At 38.1% G+C, this 18,281-nt stretch overlaps 1 protein-coding gene across 7 annotated transcripts in view; it reads left to right on the top strand.

The window, feature by feature from the left end:
• Nucleotides 1–18,281, top strand: part of LOC129767552 (uncharacterized) — a 115,541-nt gene that overhangs the window by 72,067 nt on the left and 25,193 nt on the right. For all 7 annotated transcript variants that reach the window (XM_055768569.1, XM_055768565.1, XM_055768568.1 and 4 more), the window contains exon 3: nucleotides 10,800–10,899. In XM_055768569.1, coding sequence (XP_055624544.1) covers nucleotides 10,800–10,899 — 100 coding nt within the window. The remainder of the gene's footprint in view (nucleotides 1–10,799; nucleotides 10,900–18,281) is intronic.

Here is an 18,281-nt window from a genome sequence, read left to right as displayed (position 1 = left end):
AAAAAAAACATATTGTTTGTTCCCAGCTTTTAATAAAACAACTTCAGGTTCTATTGACGAATTTCATGCCAACTCGTCTTAGGAGTTGGCAGCACCATCTCAGATAGTAGTGAAACGTTGTGGGTGTAAAGACATGGGTCATTTACATACTTGAAATATTCGAAAAACAATTAGACTACTTTTTGGAAAAAGCCATTTTTTCTCAATTTTTTACAAAAATTAATAACTTAAAAACTATGATACTTACAAAATTCTTGTCAAAGGATGAAATGTAGGAACAAAAACACAAAAAATTCCCGAAGAAAATTCGGAAAATAATTTCGCTGACAAAATAGTTAATTTAGCAATTAAAATTATTTTTTCTCAAAAACGTATTTTTTTTAATTCCCAAATATATATATATATATATATATATATATATATATATACATATATATATATATATATATATATATATATATATATATATATATATATATATATATATATATATATATATATATATATATATATGTATATATATATATATATATATATATATATATATATATATATATATATATATATATATATGTATATATATATATATATATATATATATATATATATATATATATATATATATATATATATATATATATATATATATGAATAGCCCTTACAATTTCCAACAACCAAAACTGTTTCCCTGTAAATGTGCCCATCGTCCGGTGTACGCAAAATTTGTTGGAAATTCTAAGGGCTATTTATATCTATTTCTTTCAGAATTTTGAAAGCATATATTTTCGAAAAAAATGAAATGAAAAAATGAAATTTTTTGATAATTTCTAATGAAAACCAAAATAATTTCCTACATTCCATTTTTTCACAAAAATGTTTTTTTTTTTTTTTTTTTTTTTATAATTCGTTTATTTGTACAGGCTCAGTTACATAGGTTTAAAGAAGCCAAACTCTCAACTATACTTTTACTATTAACATGTTTTCTTAATTCTACGGTTAATGAAATAGGAAACCGATTACTCGCGGTTGACTCGAGTTTAGAAGGGTGACACATTTTCTTTAGGAAAAGGATGGGATGTAAGGAGATTGTAACCATGTTCACACTCACACTCACACTCACTTTCACATTCATACTCACACATCACACTGAATTCTTAAACTATCCTCACATCTAATATGTATTAACAATTTAACTTATTCTAATGTTAGGGAACCGATAGCTCGCGAAGGACGAAAAGGAGGAGAAAATGGGGGGGAAAGGATGTAAGAACAATCACACTCGAAGATCGATATCTTTAAGGAAAACATATATTTGGGACATGTAATCAAGGTCTAACCGAGCCAACACATCTCTCACCGGCACATTGGGCTGCCTTCCTCGAGCCCGAAGGGAGTTTTCTAAATTCGATCTGGCGACAAAATATAGCTCGCACGACCAAACAACGTGTTCGATGTCGTGGTAACCATGGCCACAAACGCAGAGATTGCTGTCGGCAAGCTTGAAACGAAAAAGCAGCGCATCTAAAGAACAGTGATTGGACATGAGTCGGGAGAAGGTCCGAATAAAGTCCCGACTCAAGTCCAGACTTTTGAACCATGGTTTGAGGCTAACCTTAGGGATAATCGAGTGGAACCACCGGCCCAATTCATCTTCGTTCCACTTGCGTTGCCAGTTATCGATGGTATTTTTACGAACTAAAGAATAAAATTCATTGAAGGCGATTTGACGCTGATAAATATCGCCTTCAATTGCACCTACCTTTGCTAATGAGTCAGCCCTCTCATTACCCGAAATGGAGCAATGTGAAGGGACCCAGACAAAAGTAATGACATAACAGCGTCTGGATAAAGCACTCAAAATTTCTCGTATTCTCTCAAGGAAGTACGGCGAGTGCTTTTCCGGCCTCACTGAACGGATAGCTTCGACAGAGCTAAGACTATCCGTTACAATGTAATAGTGTTCAACAGGTCGTGAGGCGACGCTGTCCAGCGCCCAGTGTATTGCTGCCAATTCAGCAATATATACTGAGCAAGGATACTGAAGACTGTGTGAGGTGCTAAAAAATACGTTGAACACTCCAAATCCTATGGACTCATTCATAGAGGACCCATCAGTAAAGTACATATTATCACAATTGACACGCCCATACTTTGCTTTGAAGATCGTAGGAGCGATCCTCGATCGAAGATAATCTGGAATTTCATGGATTTTCTCCTTCATGAACAGATCAAAATGTACAGAGGAATTGATGTAGTCAGAAAAACAAACACGGTTGGGAATATACGAAGAAGGATCAACCTGCATGGTGATGAATTCATGATATGAGCTCATGAATCCAGAATGAAAATTTAGCTCGATAAGCTGCTCAAAATTTCCGATCACCAATGGGTTCATAACCTTACACCGGATGAGGAACCGAAGAGATAATAAATTGAAGCGATCTTTTAGTGGGAGTAGGCCTGCCAAAACCTCGAGACTCATGGTATGCGTTGAGGGCATACATCCCAACGCGATACGGAGACAAAGATACTGAATTCGCTCGAGTTTAATGAGGTGTGTTTTGGCAGCTGATTGAAAACAGAAACTGCCATACTCCATCACTGAGAGAATGGTTGTTCGATACAACATTATAAGATCTTCAGGATGGGCTCCCCACCAGGTGCCGGTAATTGTACGGAGAAAGTTTATTCTTTGTTGACATTTTTTACTCAGATACCTAATATGGGCCCCCCAAGTACATTTGGAGTCGAACCAGACCCCAAGATACTTGAATGACATAGCATGAGTGATCGGTTTACCCAAAAGTTGAAGCTTTGGTTTTGCTGGTCTATGCTTCCTAGAAAAAACCACCATCTCTGTTTTCTCCGTGGAGAATTCGATCCCTAGCCCAATGGCCCAGGTTGAAAAATTGTTCAAAGTAGCTTGTAAGGGTCCTTGCAGGTCGGATTCGTTTGATCCTACGACAGACACCACTCCATCATCTGCAAGTTGTCTTAGGTTGCAATTTTGTGTAAGGCAATTGTCGATGTCGCTTACATAGAAGTTGTACAAAAGGGGGCTTAAACATGAGCCCTGAGGGAGGCCCATGTAAGAGATCCGACTCACTGCCGAATCTCCATGAGAAAAATTCAAATGTTTCTCACAAAGCAAGTTATATAACATATTATTCAATAGAGGCGGCAGACCCCGAGAGTGTAATTTGTCTGACAGGACCTCTATTGAAACTGAATCAAACGCCCCCTTTATGTCCAAGAATACTGAAGCCATTTGTTTTTTTTCGGCGTAAGCCATTTGAATTTCTGAAGAAAGCAACGCAAGACAATCATTCGTCCCCTTGCCCCTGCGGAACCCATATTGTGTATCTGAGAGTAGGCCATTCGTTTCAACCCATCGATCAAGGCGAAACAAGATCATTTTCTCCAACAATTTCCGTATACAAGACAGCATTGCTATTGGGCGGTACGAATTGAAGTCGGACGCGGGTTTTCCGGGTTTTTGAATAGCTATAACTCGTACTTGTCTCCAATCATCTGGAACAATATTATGTTCCAGACACCGATTGAATAAATTCAACAAGCGATGTTTCGCCACACCAGGGAGGTTTTTCAACAAGTTGAACTTAATTCTATCCGATCCTGGAGCCGAATTGTTACAAGAAAGGAGAGCAAGAGAGAATTCTACCATCGAAAACTCGGAATCAAGATCGCACCTATCTTGTGGTATGTCTCGAACAATTTTTTGCACAGGAGCGGAATCAGGACAAACCTTCCGTGCAAAATTAAAAATCCATCGATGTGAATATTCTTCGCTTTCATTCGTTGATGAGCGATTTCGCATGTTTCGAGCCACTTTCCATAATTTTTTCATTGACGTTTCTCGTGATAAACCTCCCACGAAATTTCGCCAATAAGCACGTTTTTTCCCTTTGATCAAATTTTTGAGCTGATTCTCAAGGGCTAAATACATTTGAAAATTTTCAGGGGTTCCACGTTTCCGAAAAGCTTTAAATGCATTCGATTTTTCTACATAAAGCTTGGAACATTGGCTATCCCACCATGGATTGGGAGGCCTTCGGCGAATGGTGGAACCTGGGATGGGTTTCGTTTGAGCGCGAACCGCGCTGTCATATATCAAACGAGAAAGGAAGTTATACTCCTCCAATGGAGGTAAACCATCTCTGGAATTGATGGCTAGAGCAATCGCGTCCGCATATTTTTTCCAGTCAATGTGTCTTGTGAGGTCATATGCCATGTTTATAGATTCAGAAGAATTCGACCCAATGGTGATGGAAATTTTGATTGGCAAGTGATCACTACCGTTGGGATCCTGGATTACATTCCACTTGCAATCTAACGATAGTGAATTCGAGCAAAGCGAGAGGTCAAGAGCACTAGGGTTAGCAGGAGGTTTAGGTACACGTGTTGTTTCCCCAGTGTTCAAAATGGTCATATTGAAGCTGTTACAAAGGTCATATATCAACAATGAACGATTGTCGTCGTACTGTTCCCCCCAGGCAGTTCCGTGAGAGTTGAAGTCTCCCAAGATCAATCGTGGCTCAGGAAGGAGTGAGCACATGTCATCAAGTTGTTTGCGGCTAACCGCAGCTCTCGGAGGCCAATACAAGCTGACAATACAGAGGTCTTTGCCTCTGATGTTTGCATGACAAGCAACAGCTTCGATCCCTCCAATAGTTGGAAGGTCAATTCTAAAAAATGAGTGGCACTTATTGATCCCCAAAAGCACCCCTCCGTATCTATCATCACGGTCCAAGCGTATAATATTAAAATCGTGGAAAGAGATATCATCTCGCGAAGAAAGCCACGTTTCGGACAGAGCAAAAACATCACAATTGAAGTTATGAATTAAAAATTTGAATGTATCCAATTTAGGGATAAGACTACGACAATTCCACTGTAAAACAGTGATATCTCCGACCTCTCTATTTGAATTAGACATCAAGAGAGATAATCATTGCAAGGAGGGGCCATGTTTGCATCAATTGTTGCAAAATTGTCTTTAATACTGGAAGCATTGAGATGACAATGGTTCTGATGGAGTCGGAAACATTAAAACACTTGAAGATTTGATCCAAAAGGTCAGACAACTTTATAAATCCCGATTGGGAAGTTGAACTGGACGGAAAAATAGGGACAGTTGGGGTTTTTGATGTCCCCTCGAGTGCTGGGTTGTTCGAAGGTGAACTATTACCACGGAAGCCAGGAGGAACCTGATTTTGCTTGTCCGCTGCACTCGATTTTTTAGGCAAGCTAACAGAGGATATAACCGTGGGGACTTGTTCTTGAACTTTGGGAGTGGTCACATTTTTGCGCCGGGGATTCCCTTTGAAAATAAACGGTGTGCCCTCGCTAGCTGTGTCCGCTTCCATTTCATCAACTGGCAACGCGGAAAAGGTATTGTGTGTTGAGATTGGTTGTTGTTGTTGAGCCAGTAGAGAAGCGCCCTTTAAAATTTCCGCAAAAGTACGTTTCGAGCGTTCCTTTAAAGAGCGCTTCTGCTTCTCCCAGCGACTCTTGTAAGTTTCACAAGCTGAGAGCACGTGTGGGGATCCTCCGCAATATGGACACTTATGCTCAGTCGCACTGCAGGATTTCCCCACATGTTGCTCTCCGCAAGTGGCACAGCGCTCCTTGTTGGCACAATAATCTGCTGTGTGACCAACTGACTTGCATTTGTTGCAAGTCATGGGCTTTGGCACGAAGAGTCGCAGTGGTAGCCTCAATTTGTCTACCATAACGTAGTCAGGGAGAGCGGAACCAGCAAAAGTTACTCGAAACGAGTCGGACGGCGTGAATTTTGTTTTTCCCTCTTCCTGGGACACTTTTCCTAACTGTTGGCAGTCCAAAATTTTAACTATCGACCGAGGAAGCTTTTTAAATCTGCCATCTCCCTTTTTTATAAATTCGCTCGTCAGACCCGTTTCTGTAATCACCCCCGAAATTTCTACGTTATGGCAGGGCACATAGGCGCGATATTCTAGGATGAATCTATTGTCGACAACAATCTCGTTAGCTTGCTTCCGATCAGCCACGACAACACGCAGTTTGTTCGGTCTAACCTTTCTCATTTCGACCACGGAGGAATAATTTTTTGTCAGATCTTTCATAATCTGAATGACATTCAGCGATTTCCCGTTGGGTTTGGGCCGGAAGAAAACAACCCATGGACCAGTTCCAGGTGCATCCTCTGGATAAACCTTGACACGGGGAGAGGACAAAACAGAAGAAGAAGACGAGGACGAGGTTTGGGCGGGAACGGGGACGGTAGAGGGGGGAGATGAGGTGGATGGTTGAGAGGGATCAGGAGCAACAGATGAGGAATGCGAGGTCGATGGTTGAGTTAAAACGGGGGGGTTCGGGGGATGAGTGGCGAGGTTTGTGGATTTCTTAGAGGGGGGCTTTTTAATCGACGACTCTTCTGTATCACACGGAACGCGCTTAAGCGATTTTCCGGCACCTTTTTGTGCAACGGAAAGGGAGTCATCGAAGGAGATCTCCATATTAAAAGACCCCCCACCTTCATCAATCATTTATGTGGCTGATAATTGCAATAGTTTGAATGATTCCTATAACCTAATAAAAAAAACAAAGAAAAACAAAAAATAATAAAACTACTTGCTAACGCACACCAGTGCGATGATTGCGGTAACGGCTGCTGCTCGATCGGATGATTGCAGACGCCGCTGCGATTGTGCACTTTTCAGTCCGGTGCTCGTTCTCACGTTCTCACTCACAGCGATTCACACGAGATGCACCAGTACAATTTAACTTAGCGATCGGCTGATCGCGTGTTGGGCGCTCGGCACAAATGAAATGGTGTATCACACCACTAAGCGCGTTCTTCCACACTGATATTGTGTGCGTGCGATTGACCACCGTGTCCGACTCCAATTTGCGATGGCGATGAATTGGCGAGAAATGAAAGCCAGCCACTTTGGCAGGCCTTGTTGCGGCTTCTCCACTCGCTGATTGCGAGGTTGAACACAATGTCCACAAGACCACGGTAAACGCGTGATAATAAAAACACCAGGGCGAGTAAGGTTAATAACAGCTTACAGCACTCGATCACGATTACGGGAACGCGAAAGTAAACGACTGATTGCTTGCGCTGTCCAGACTTGAATGCTCACAACAAAAATGTTGTAGGTCTGATATTTTTTTGTAGGTTTTTTTTTTTAAATTTTGAGGTTTTACAATTTTTTTTCGAAAAATCCGAATAAAAACTATAACATCTACAAAAAGATGGTCAGAGAAGGAAATGTAGGAATCTACTTAGGTTTTCATTAAAAATTATCAAAGAATTTTTTGGAAAAAACATTTTTCTCGAAAACATGCTTTTTAAATTCTGAAAAAAAAGCCCTTAGAATTTCCGACAAGTTTTCCATACATCGGACGATGGGCACATTTACATGGAAAAAGTTTTTAGAACAACTTTTTCATGTTTTTCTTTGAAAAAATACTATTAATATTCAATTCGTAACATTTTTATGCATAAATTATCGTAATTTACATGCTCTGCTAACTTTTCTCTATTTGGAAACATGTCAAACGTGAAATTTTACACACAAAAATGTTACGAGCAAAACATTAGTTTTTTCAGGAGTCTTTATACAAAAATGACTTATATTCCAAAAACTATAACAGACAGAAAGTTGACGTCTTCGACAAAAGTTCACATTTTAATAAGATTTAATAGTTTGTCGAATACACTATACCGCTATCTCTACTTTAAACAAAATTAGGATTAGTTGAAGATGGAAGATGGCACATAAACTGGTCATAAATCACCATTTGCGTCATTATCCGCGTTGACAAATTTACAGTGTCGACAGTTGGAGACTACAATCTTTTTTAAGAAACAAAGGCAGTTTTAAATAGCTAAAATTCACATGAAACATTTTACTTGACGTTATTTAATTACTTCAAGCAAGTAGTCATGTCCCTAGCTTAGCTTATTTTTGATAATTTTTTGACATTTCAAACCTAACATTATAATATAAAAATATTTGGAGACACGAATTCACATTGACGGAGAATAAATTAAAAGAAAGCTATACAGGTCTACAATCAGCTGAATGATCTGGAGCTGTCGTGTCCATTCATGCCCATAGCACAGTTTGAATATTTCAACAGCATTATGCATACGCGAAAAAACACAATCAATTTTCCTTCCGCTGCGGCAAACCGTCAGTATCCGTCATCGGCGGAGATGTGTTTGAGACTTACATTGAAAATAATCTTGACCAAATTTATCAGAATGGAACCGTAAGGATTTAGAACAACTTACGTAACAGATGTTACTGATAAACAAGAAGAGCCCGATTATATGATAGCAGATAATGTCTGAGCAGGACTTAATTTCATGAGTTCTTGCTTCATACAATCACGTTTGACGTAGGATTACATCATTCGGAAACATATATACAATACAAATATGAAATTTTTTTTACAAATTGAAAATCTAAAATCGAGCACAGCGTTGAAAATTGACCAATTTCAAACGCTTATGCTCAGTCGTTTCATGATGGATTGATGAAATTTTTTCGTCAATCGATTTCGGCCCTCCGTAACAATTTTTCATATTGAATAAAATAATATATGTCATGAAACTAACTATCGAACATTTGAAAAATCTCAACCCCTATCCTAACGGGAATATCCACTTCTAATTGGTCGAAATTGACGACACATGCGGCGGTTCCCTAACAGAGACATCAAAACCAAGCTGTCTGGGGGAAATCGACATTACAAATATATGAAAGTAGGAGGAACTTTTGTTCCTACCGTAATGTGTTCCCTAACAGAGACATCAAAACCAAGGTGCCCGAGGGAAATCGGCATTGCAAATAAATACAAGTGGGGGGCATTTTTATATTGCAAGTAGGGTGAGTGATACGAATAATTCTAGCAAATAAAATTTAAAATTGAAGCTTAAATGTTGGTTTCTTCGTGAAATTTCATAGCAATGACCGATCGTGTATTGTGAAAAATTTAGCACAAGTGTAATTGTAAAATTGTATATGGTAGCAGTTGTGTGAAAAATGAATTGATATATGATTTTTTTTCAATTTTCATAAATAAAACCCAAGGTGTGTTCCCGCTCGAGAACGAGTCGTTCGTTTTGAGCTGTCTGTTTTGTTGTGTTCATTTTCACCCAAGGAAAGTTCATGCGACGAGAAAAAATTGGAAAAATGAAGAAATATTCGAAAAAGTGATTTCCCATATGCTCTACATATAGTATTAGGTGTTGTCAGTCCACTAAAATTCGCATTGGGTTGAATAAACACTCAGAAAGTGAAGATTATAAAACAAAATTACCTTTTCCATTTCAAATATGTTTTCTCTATTTTAAAGTAACATGTTTGTACTAATGAGAAAAATTGATAATTGTGTTCGGTATTGGTAATTATTTTGTTTTTCTTTATTGCATCCATACATAATACAGGAAGCATTTCGTCTAGGGTCACAGAGGGCGGTTTTCATCATATCTCATTCCACTTCGGCATCTTCTATCTGATACGCACCACCCAACAATTGTTTACCATACTTCTGTCATCATCACTCGATAAACACTGGTGGAGTTACAAACAATACCCAACAACCAAACAAAATTGCCCTTTTCAAACACGTATTATAACAACGGTCGGCGAATACGGCCGCTGCATACGAATTCATTGACCTGCGTCATGTCATACTGAAACTAAAAAATCAACTAGAATGCCATTCAATTAGTGATTTTTCTGATTTCAGGTGTGCCATTTTACAATGAGGATCGTTTGAAACTACCAAACAGAACAGACAAAAATTGTTTCACCTAATTGTGCGAAAAGTTCTCCTGAAACATTTGATAACTCCAACTGGCAAGTAGCTATCGAAAATGATTCAGAAATTATACAACATTTAAAGGAAAGAAATGATAACCAAAAAAATCTATTGAAATACATAGTATAGTTTTGAATCAGTATGTGCCGTAACTTTGCACAGGACATTTATTCAACGGTATAAATATCATCGAAAAAGGAAAAGACCGCTGCAATCGACTCCTTCGCCAGCCAGTTTATATCATCACTCAGTCTGAAAGCATTTTTATTGTATTCGATTCCTAGAGAATATAATCCCATACAATTTTTTTATACTGACACAGATTTGATTGCGAATTACGAAGAACAACAATTTTCGAGACCACTAGTGGAAGATTTGCATAATAAATAGCATTTCACGTTTCTAGAATATATTGTTTAACTAGCTGATGCTGGTTCATCAATATGCATGTCTGATTATTAGATGAACTTTCGGTCATCTAGGTCTATAAATTTGAACAAGCTAATCATATTTTTAATAATCTGAAGAATGATATAATATTTGAGATTTGAGCTGTGACATTTGGTTTAGCAATCAAAAACGGCAACACGAAATCATTTTCGAACTCGAAATATGAATTTTACATGGGTAAAAATCCCGTTCCAGGTTTTTACTTCAGTACCCGCTTCAAACTGTCTTAGACGATAAAGTATTCGACTGTGTCGTGTTTAGAGGATTAGTACAATCGACTAAATTGATATTGATTCTTCACAACAAGAACATCTTATTCTTTCAATGTTTTTTGTCCAAGAACTGCTTTTGGGGCTCCGCACGAAATCGATCCTCATTAAAAGATGTTCAATCCTCTATCTCTGCCCCGATCAGGATCGATTTGCTTGTTCTCTTTTTTCTGTCGAATTATCGTTACCAAACGAACCTTCACTTTCATGTTGATTTCATTATTTTCCTTCTGCTTCCAGAGCTACACTCTACTGCAGCGCATGTGTGGGATCCAGAAAGCAGCTCCGTCAGAAGGTCCAACCACAATGCACCCAACAGCCAAAACAGTAACTATAGCAAGTGAGTGTTTAAGGTTTTTCTTCTCCCCTCAACGAACCCTCTCAAATTGTATTTAACTTGTACCTTGTTATCAAATCACTGAGTAACGATCGCTTCTTGTGGAGCCACCTAATAGCGTGCCAAATATATAGGTACGTGGATTCTACTAAAGAGAAGTAAGAGACAACTCAGCATAAACATTCCCTCCACGGGAGCCGACATCCAGTTAGCAGCGCGGCTGGTAGCAGCAGTGCAATAAATTGCTGCCAACTGATGCTAATTTATGAACCATACTCGTTACAGAAAGCCAAAATCACCGCGAAAATCGCCTTAAAATTGGCACATTCTCGCCTTCTTTATAAAAAAAAACCCATCCAGGGTTTATGGATTCAAATTCGCAACATCACCACAGCGTGCGACATCGCTTTTTAGGTGACATTTAATACAGATTTAATTTTGCGCGCTTTTTTATTTTGCACAGAAATCGCAGCGCTCAGCTATTTAATCGAATTATGCTAATGTCTTAATTAATTATTATTGCTCCCGAGTAGGGGGGCCCAAATGGTATGGGGTCTATAGCTTTAGAGACGAGAATGAGAAAAAACCAGAAGGCAAGGTCCCACAGATCTTGTTTAGAGAAGAAGCGAGATAAACATAGCGGGATGCATTATTTGTTTTTGCAGCTTTTGATACTATTTATGCAAAAGTCAATCCGCGCAAAAACGATCCAATATCGCGAATAATAATGTGGTGCGAAAAGTTATAGCGATACATAATTTAGTAGCGTGATAAAGAACCAGCTAATAATTGTGTGTCGAACGGAAGCGAGAACCGAGGGGTTATAAATGGAAGTGTTATTTTTATTTTATTAACTACTATCGCTTCGCATATAGAATTATTCAAGGGAATGTCAGTGCAGAGACGAATAAAACGCTCAGATCGCAAAAAAATAATACTTTTCGTGTTAATTCAGCGCCAATTAAATTTGTCATACGTAACTCCATGTGGTGAACATTTTCACTAGTTTGACAAGACATTGCGTTGAAGTCAAGGAAGTGGAAAGAAGCATGAACTGGGCAGTTTATATACTCTTTTAAATAAAATTGAAAATGGGCTATGTCTCCGAGCGCGATAATAATCTGAATTGTGGTATCATTCTTTGCATATCAAACGACTATTTTTACTAACCATACTCAAGTGACGGAATGACTGACAGACATTAGGCAACCGTTTTTTTTATTACGAAGTACAGCTAAACCTTTTTTTGGGCGCTCTTTTTTGTGCCTTGCCTGTAGTCGTAACGGATTGCATTCGCATTTTGTAAGTCTTTATTTTGGGTCCAAGCGGACAACCTCTGATGTTTTCAGATATGAGAAGATAATGAAAATTAAACATTTTTGGTTACAATAAACAATAATCAAATAAAAAAATTAAATTTTTAATAAAATAATTTTGCAATCGTAGTTAATGGTATATTCTCTTTCGTTTTGAATGTACATGAATTAATTTTTCATCTACTGTTACGATTTGATATACAGCAACCGTGCAAAAAACATCCACAAAAACGAACACCATTCTAAAAAGTTAGGAAAGTGTCCAAGATTAGACCACATTATCTACGTAGGATTACAAAATTACGAAAAAAACATAATTATTAAATTCACACTTAGTATTAACATATAATATTTATTGCTCTATGTCTACAGCAATACTTAAACACTGAACTTATTGGAGTAGTTTTAGGTATTTGAGTATCTTAGCAAAATTACATCTCCAACGCTATTTCCCAGAACCTTTCGCCGGACAACAGGAAATCCGAACCGAATCTGTGTGAAACAAGCTTCTACCTTTAGTTTTCCAACGAAGAAAACAGCTCTCACCGCTAGAAGATACATTCTTTGATTCCCATATGAAATGCGCTGAACTTTGACACCACTTCTAACTCTTTTAACACTTTTTATTCCATCACTGTGTGTGTTGGATCGATAACACGAAAGCGCAGGAGCTCAAAGTTCTCCAATGGAAACTTGCAAGTCCAGAACAAACACTCATTTGGAAACATAGTTTTGAAAAAAACTGATAAATTAGCTTCTTCTGCTGGGTAAACGGTGGAATGGAACACTTTGCAACGGGATCCAGGCATAAACACACACGTTGTATTTTTGTTCAGATTGTTACTGTCAATTATGTATGGCATTTGACAAATCGGACATTTACGATCAGTACGAACGACCATATCTTCAAATTCAAGGACAAATAGTAGTCCGAGAGAGCCAAGTAACGAAATTACAGTATGATTGAATCGGTACAAGTTATTGGTGTACGATTTGGAACAAACAATTGTGCTAAATATGTGATGGAAGTGTGATGAATTTTATTCATTGTGAGTTAAGGTTCTGCCCCACGGCGCATGAAATTTATGATATAGTTCTCTATAACATAGACGTGATAGTCATAGTTCTATGAGATTTCGGGAACAATTTTTGGAAAGTTTGAGCTATGACATAATAGAAGCTATGTAGTAGAAAACTATCGTTTAATACTATGACCAAGAGTTTTTTGGTGTACACAGGAATAATTTTTGTTTCTCTTTATTGTTTGGTTGATAGCCATAAATAAATCAACCTATTTTTGTGAGTGTCATCACAGAAATACTTTTATCAGAACATAAACATGGATATAAATCTTAAACAGAAGAAGAAAAAAATCGTGGCAGTTCTGACGTACATACTTCTCAAAAGACAAAATCAGAAAACTCGCAGATTCTTATTTGGTTTTGATCCACATTGTGTCCGAGAGTCATCTCGGAACAGGAGATTGATCTTCTGCTCCTATAGTTGGATGCTGATTCCTCTTTGATTCCGACAAGTTTTTCACGCCCTCCTCATTCTGATAATCATTGTTTTTGTTCTGAAACAGAAACAAGCTTTTTAGGTGCTTTTTTTTCAATTTGGAAGTATCATTAATTCAGGAGAGTTTTGAAGACTTTTGAAAAGTCTGGATGAGTAATAATGTGCTATTGGTAACATCAATGATTGCCCTTTCAGCACTAAAACAGTTTAAACAAAAATACTCAAATTTAATCCCTGTGAAACTGATATTCCGAGAAGAACTGGAAAGCGATTTGAATATTTCTTTTGATATTATATGGGTTGCTATTTTTGATTCTGTCCTAGTAATGGTTTAAAGATAAAAAAAAGAGAGCAAAAAATCTTGCTACATATTGATTGACTGATGCTGTACAAATAAACGAGTTAACATTTTAATCAAATTGATAACTCATTTTTCCAACAGGCTGAGCACTCAATTGGATATCTGTTGAGCACAAAATAAATCTTCTTCTTGGTCTTGTCATATGCTACGTAATTAAAAATCGAAATTTCTCAACACGTTGTTTAAATCCGAAATAAAGTTGTCCACCCTACTCACCAGTGAGTCAAATTCTCCCGATCCCGATTTTCCTCGGACGAAAAACTGTAATGCAGAATAATATATCCATTTGGATATATACAGGGTTTACCAACTTTAAATTCCGAAAATAAATTGAAATAAAACACACTTAGAATACGAATTTCGATGAAACTTTTATTTCAAATTAAAGTTTGGTTTATGCCATTATGTGTGAAATACAACATCATTCAAATGTCCACCTAGGGCTTCCTCGCACACCTTGACCGGAACAGGTAATTTTCGATGACTTTTCGGCACATATGGGGCGGTATCTCGGTCATAACTTCACGAATGTTGTATTTCAAATGTTCAAGAGTTTGCGGAGAGTTGGCATAGACACGGTCTTTCGCATAACCCCACAAAAAAAAGTCTAGCGGGTTCAAATCGCATGATCTGGACGGCCAATTGGCATCACCAAAACGCGAAATTATGCGTCCCTCAAATTTCGTTCGCAATATGGCCATGTTCGGTCGTGTTGTGTGGCACGTGGCGCCGTCCTGCTGAAACCACATGTCATCCGTATCCATATCTTCAATTTGAGGCAAAAAAAATCGGTTAACATGCGGCCATAGCGCTCACCATTCACAGTTACCGTCTCGCCGTCCTCATTTTCAAAGAAATACGATGACAAGATGACTCCACCAGACCATAAGGCAAGGCGCAAATTGAGACGCATATAGCGCGAGTAACTTGGCGCGATATAGCGCCTGTTTTTGTGGCTAATGAAAACAGATAGAACTTCGCAAATTGGCCAGATGACGCGAGATGGTGGAGCGCTCGTGAGACACGACTCGCGCGACGCTGTGGCTGAACCACAGTTTCTCGTGCTGGTCATGCCTGTTGTGGTAGTTGTGTTGGTGAACAATCATATAGCGCCGTGGGTTTGACACTGTATGGCTGTACTGGTCGGGTGATTGTGTTAGTAAATAAATATATCGCGCAACTCTGTGTTAATCAGTCATTGTATGCGAGTGGCATGTTATTTACACCAAACTGCGACTCAATATGCGCTCCACCACGCTACGTTTGTGGCACGTATGAGTCGTGTTGGTAGTCTCGCGTTCGCTTACGAGCGCTATACGCTTCTCAATTTGCGCCTAGCCTAATGCGCACCAAACAGTGACTTTTGACGGATGAAATGGCCTCTCAACAATCACGTGTGGATTTTCTGAGCCCCATATACGGAAATTTTGGGTGTTCACATAGCCACCGAACTCGAAATGTGCCTCATCGCTGAAGAAAATTTGATGCGAAAATTCAGCATTTTGCTGCTGTTGTTCGTTCACCCAATCGACGTATGCCCGACGCATTCCATGGTCACCATGCTCTAATTTTAGTACCAGTTGGACTTTATATGGATGTAGGTGCAAATCCAAATGCAAAACTCGCCACAATGATGTGTGCACGCCGTGGAATGTAAACATTCGGGTCATCCTCCACACTGGCAGCAACAGCAGCAATATTTTCGGCCGAACGCACATTACGATGATGCACAGGTTTCACAATATCCGCTACGGATCCAGTTTGTTCGAATTTACGCACTACATTAGCGATTGTGTACAGAGCACACAATCGCTAATGTAGTGCGTAAATTCGAACAAACTGGATCCGTAGCGGATCCATGACGACCAAAATCCGTCCGTAATGCTCGAAAAACATTTGCCGGTTTTTCATCATTTTTATAGTATAATTGAACAAAATTAACACGTTGTGCGATGCTAAAACGATCCATATTGTAAAATGGCAGACATTCAACTAACGATATGACGCTTTGGTTGACAGCTATGTTGTCTTTGGTTGACAACTATGTTGTCAGCGCAGGGCTGTATACTTTCGGAAGCCCGAAATGGAAAACCCTGTACAACTCGCTGTCACCAGCACCGCTCTTTCCACCTTTGCGCACTTTAGTACAGTCTCCTAAAATCGGTTAAGGTCATTGAACATTAAAAAAACGTAATCAATTTTATATTTTTTATAAATGATTTTACCTAAAAACTGCGCCTATAAACCGTTTATGGTTTTTCTGGCCATGGAAACTATGAACTATTCCGTCATGACGGAATAGTTGAAAGTTAGCAGCTATGACATGAAAACTAGTATTAGAGTGTACACACGATAAAATTATAGCTAAAACATATTACTTGCAAGTCATAACTATTAACTATCACCTCATAGTTTTGGTGTTTCTACGATGCTACACCCTAGTTTTCTATCACATAACTCACTATATACTAGAAATAGCGTCCGTGGGACAGCACCTTTGCTCTAGGAATCAAGTTCCAACGGCGAACTATTACACGTTACAGTCCAGCCCTGCGATTGTGTTTCGGAATAGACTATTCGCGTTGACGGCGGAATGGTGTCGACATCTGGATACGACATTAGTTTGTATGAGGCCAACTCTTCACTATCAGATTAGTCGGTTTAAATTACTAAAAATTGTATGAAATATTTTTTCTTGGCGTTATTTACTTACTAGAAGTACGTTGTTCTAACCCCAATTTAAACTAATTTTTATGAATTTTCAGATATTCTCACCAAAACTTATCATTATAATATAAAATTATCTTTAGACACAATTTTTGTATGAAATTTTTTCTCTACTTGTAAGCAAAAGTGATTTTCGTTTAAATAGAATACTAATTTGGTTTGGGAAAACTAATTTTCATTCAGAATTTTTATTTTAAAAGCGTGTTCAGTTCTTTTGCAAACCCATATTGCCATGCTTACTCCCCCATTTCGTAATAAGAAACTCAATACCGTCAACGCGGATAAGTCCAGCTCGCTTGTTTATTTCGAAAATAACATCACAGCATCACACAGCTGATGAGCTTTCGTTCGCCACCCAAAATTTAAATTTAGTCAGTCGCAAATTAGTTGTCCCCAATAAATGTTGTGTCCGTTGAAATAAAGTGTCCTTTTGTTGAATTGTGCTTTTTGATGAATTGTCTGTAACAATTCCGAGTACCGTGTCTATCAGTGGCCATAAAAAGAGCCGTTTGTTATATGTAATCATAACCGTCGAACGGGTTGCAAAATATCGCTTTTGGCAGGAGGTTCAACTAACTGAAAATGATTAATGAATATCAGTTTGACACATAGCAGGGTGGAATTGGATCGAAAAACAAAAAAACAATATGTCGTCATTGATTATACTGAATATGAAGTTTATGGGGAAGAAACAAAGAATTGTTGAAAATACTTACGATTTCGTGATATTTTGAGAAAAAATACAAATGAAATCATAAAGATTAATGATTAAGATTATTTTTAATGGATAGCTATGGTATTGTGCGTTCTTTCCATTGTGTTATTCTTATTATTAGTCTTATTCTAAGTCATCTGGAGTAGTATTAGGTCAATGAGGTACATATCGAGGTGGAACAGTTGACGAAGTATATCTGTATTGGCAAGCAAAATATCGTGTCGTAATTATTTGCATTCAATATGGAATGTAAATGGAAGAAACAAAACAATGTTGAAAGTACTCACGATGGCATGATAATTTGAGCCAAAATTCTCATGAAATCATTCAACTGTTTTTTAACAGATCACAATTGTATCGTGGTTTTTTTCGATTATTTATGTGGTAAAAAGATCCGGAGAGCAGTCGTATGCTTAGTTCTCGAAAGCAGTAACATTTTCGGTGAAATTTTGTTTAATTGGCGATTATTCTCTCACAACATACACACCGACACTGAGAGCCTTCGAAACATCAACTTCATAACGTTAAAATAATGGAACTTCTTTTGTTTCTATGAACGTGGGGGAGCGAAAAAGGCACATGGAAATATCACCTTTATCCGTCTTTTTCGACGTGATTTCACAAATATTCACTGCAAGCTATCACATTAGCGACATATTCAGTGGGAACTCTAAAAAATGTGCGTTTTTAATTACTAAATTACTTCCTGAAAATAGCATTTTCACATGGATGCGGTGAGCCATCAAAA

Source organism: Toxorhynchites rutilus, chromosome 2, assembly GCF_029784135.1.
Source record: "Toxorhynchites rutilus septentrionalis strain SRP chromosome 2, ASM2978413v1, whole genome shotgun sequence".
NCBI classification, from domain to species: Eukaryota; Metazoa; Arthropoda; class Insecta; order Diptera; family Culicidae; genus Toxorhynchites; species Toxorhynchites rutilus.
Note: the sequence above shows the minus strand (reverse complement) of the source record. Positions and strands in the feature narration are given on the sequence as shown.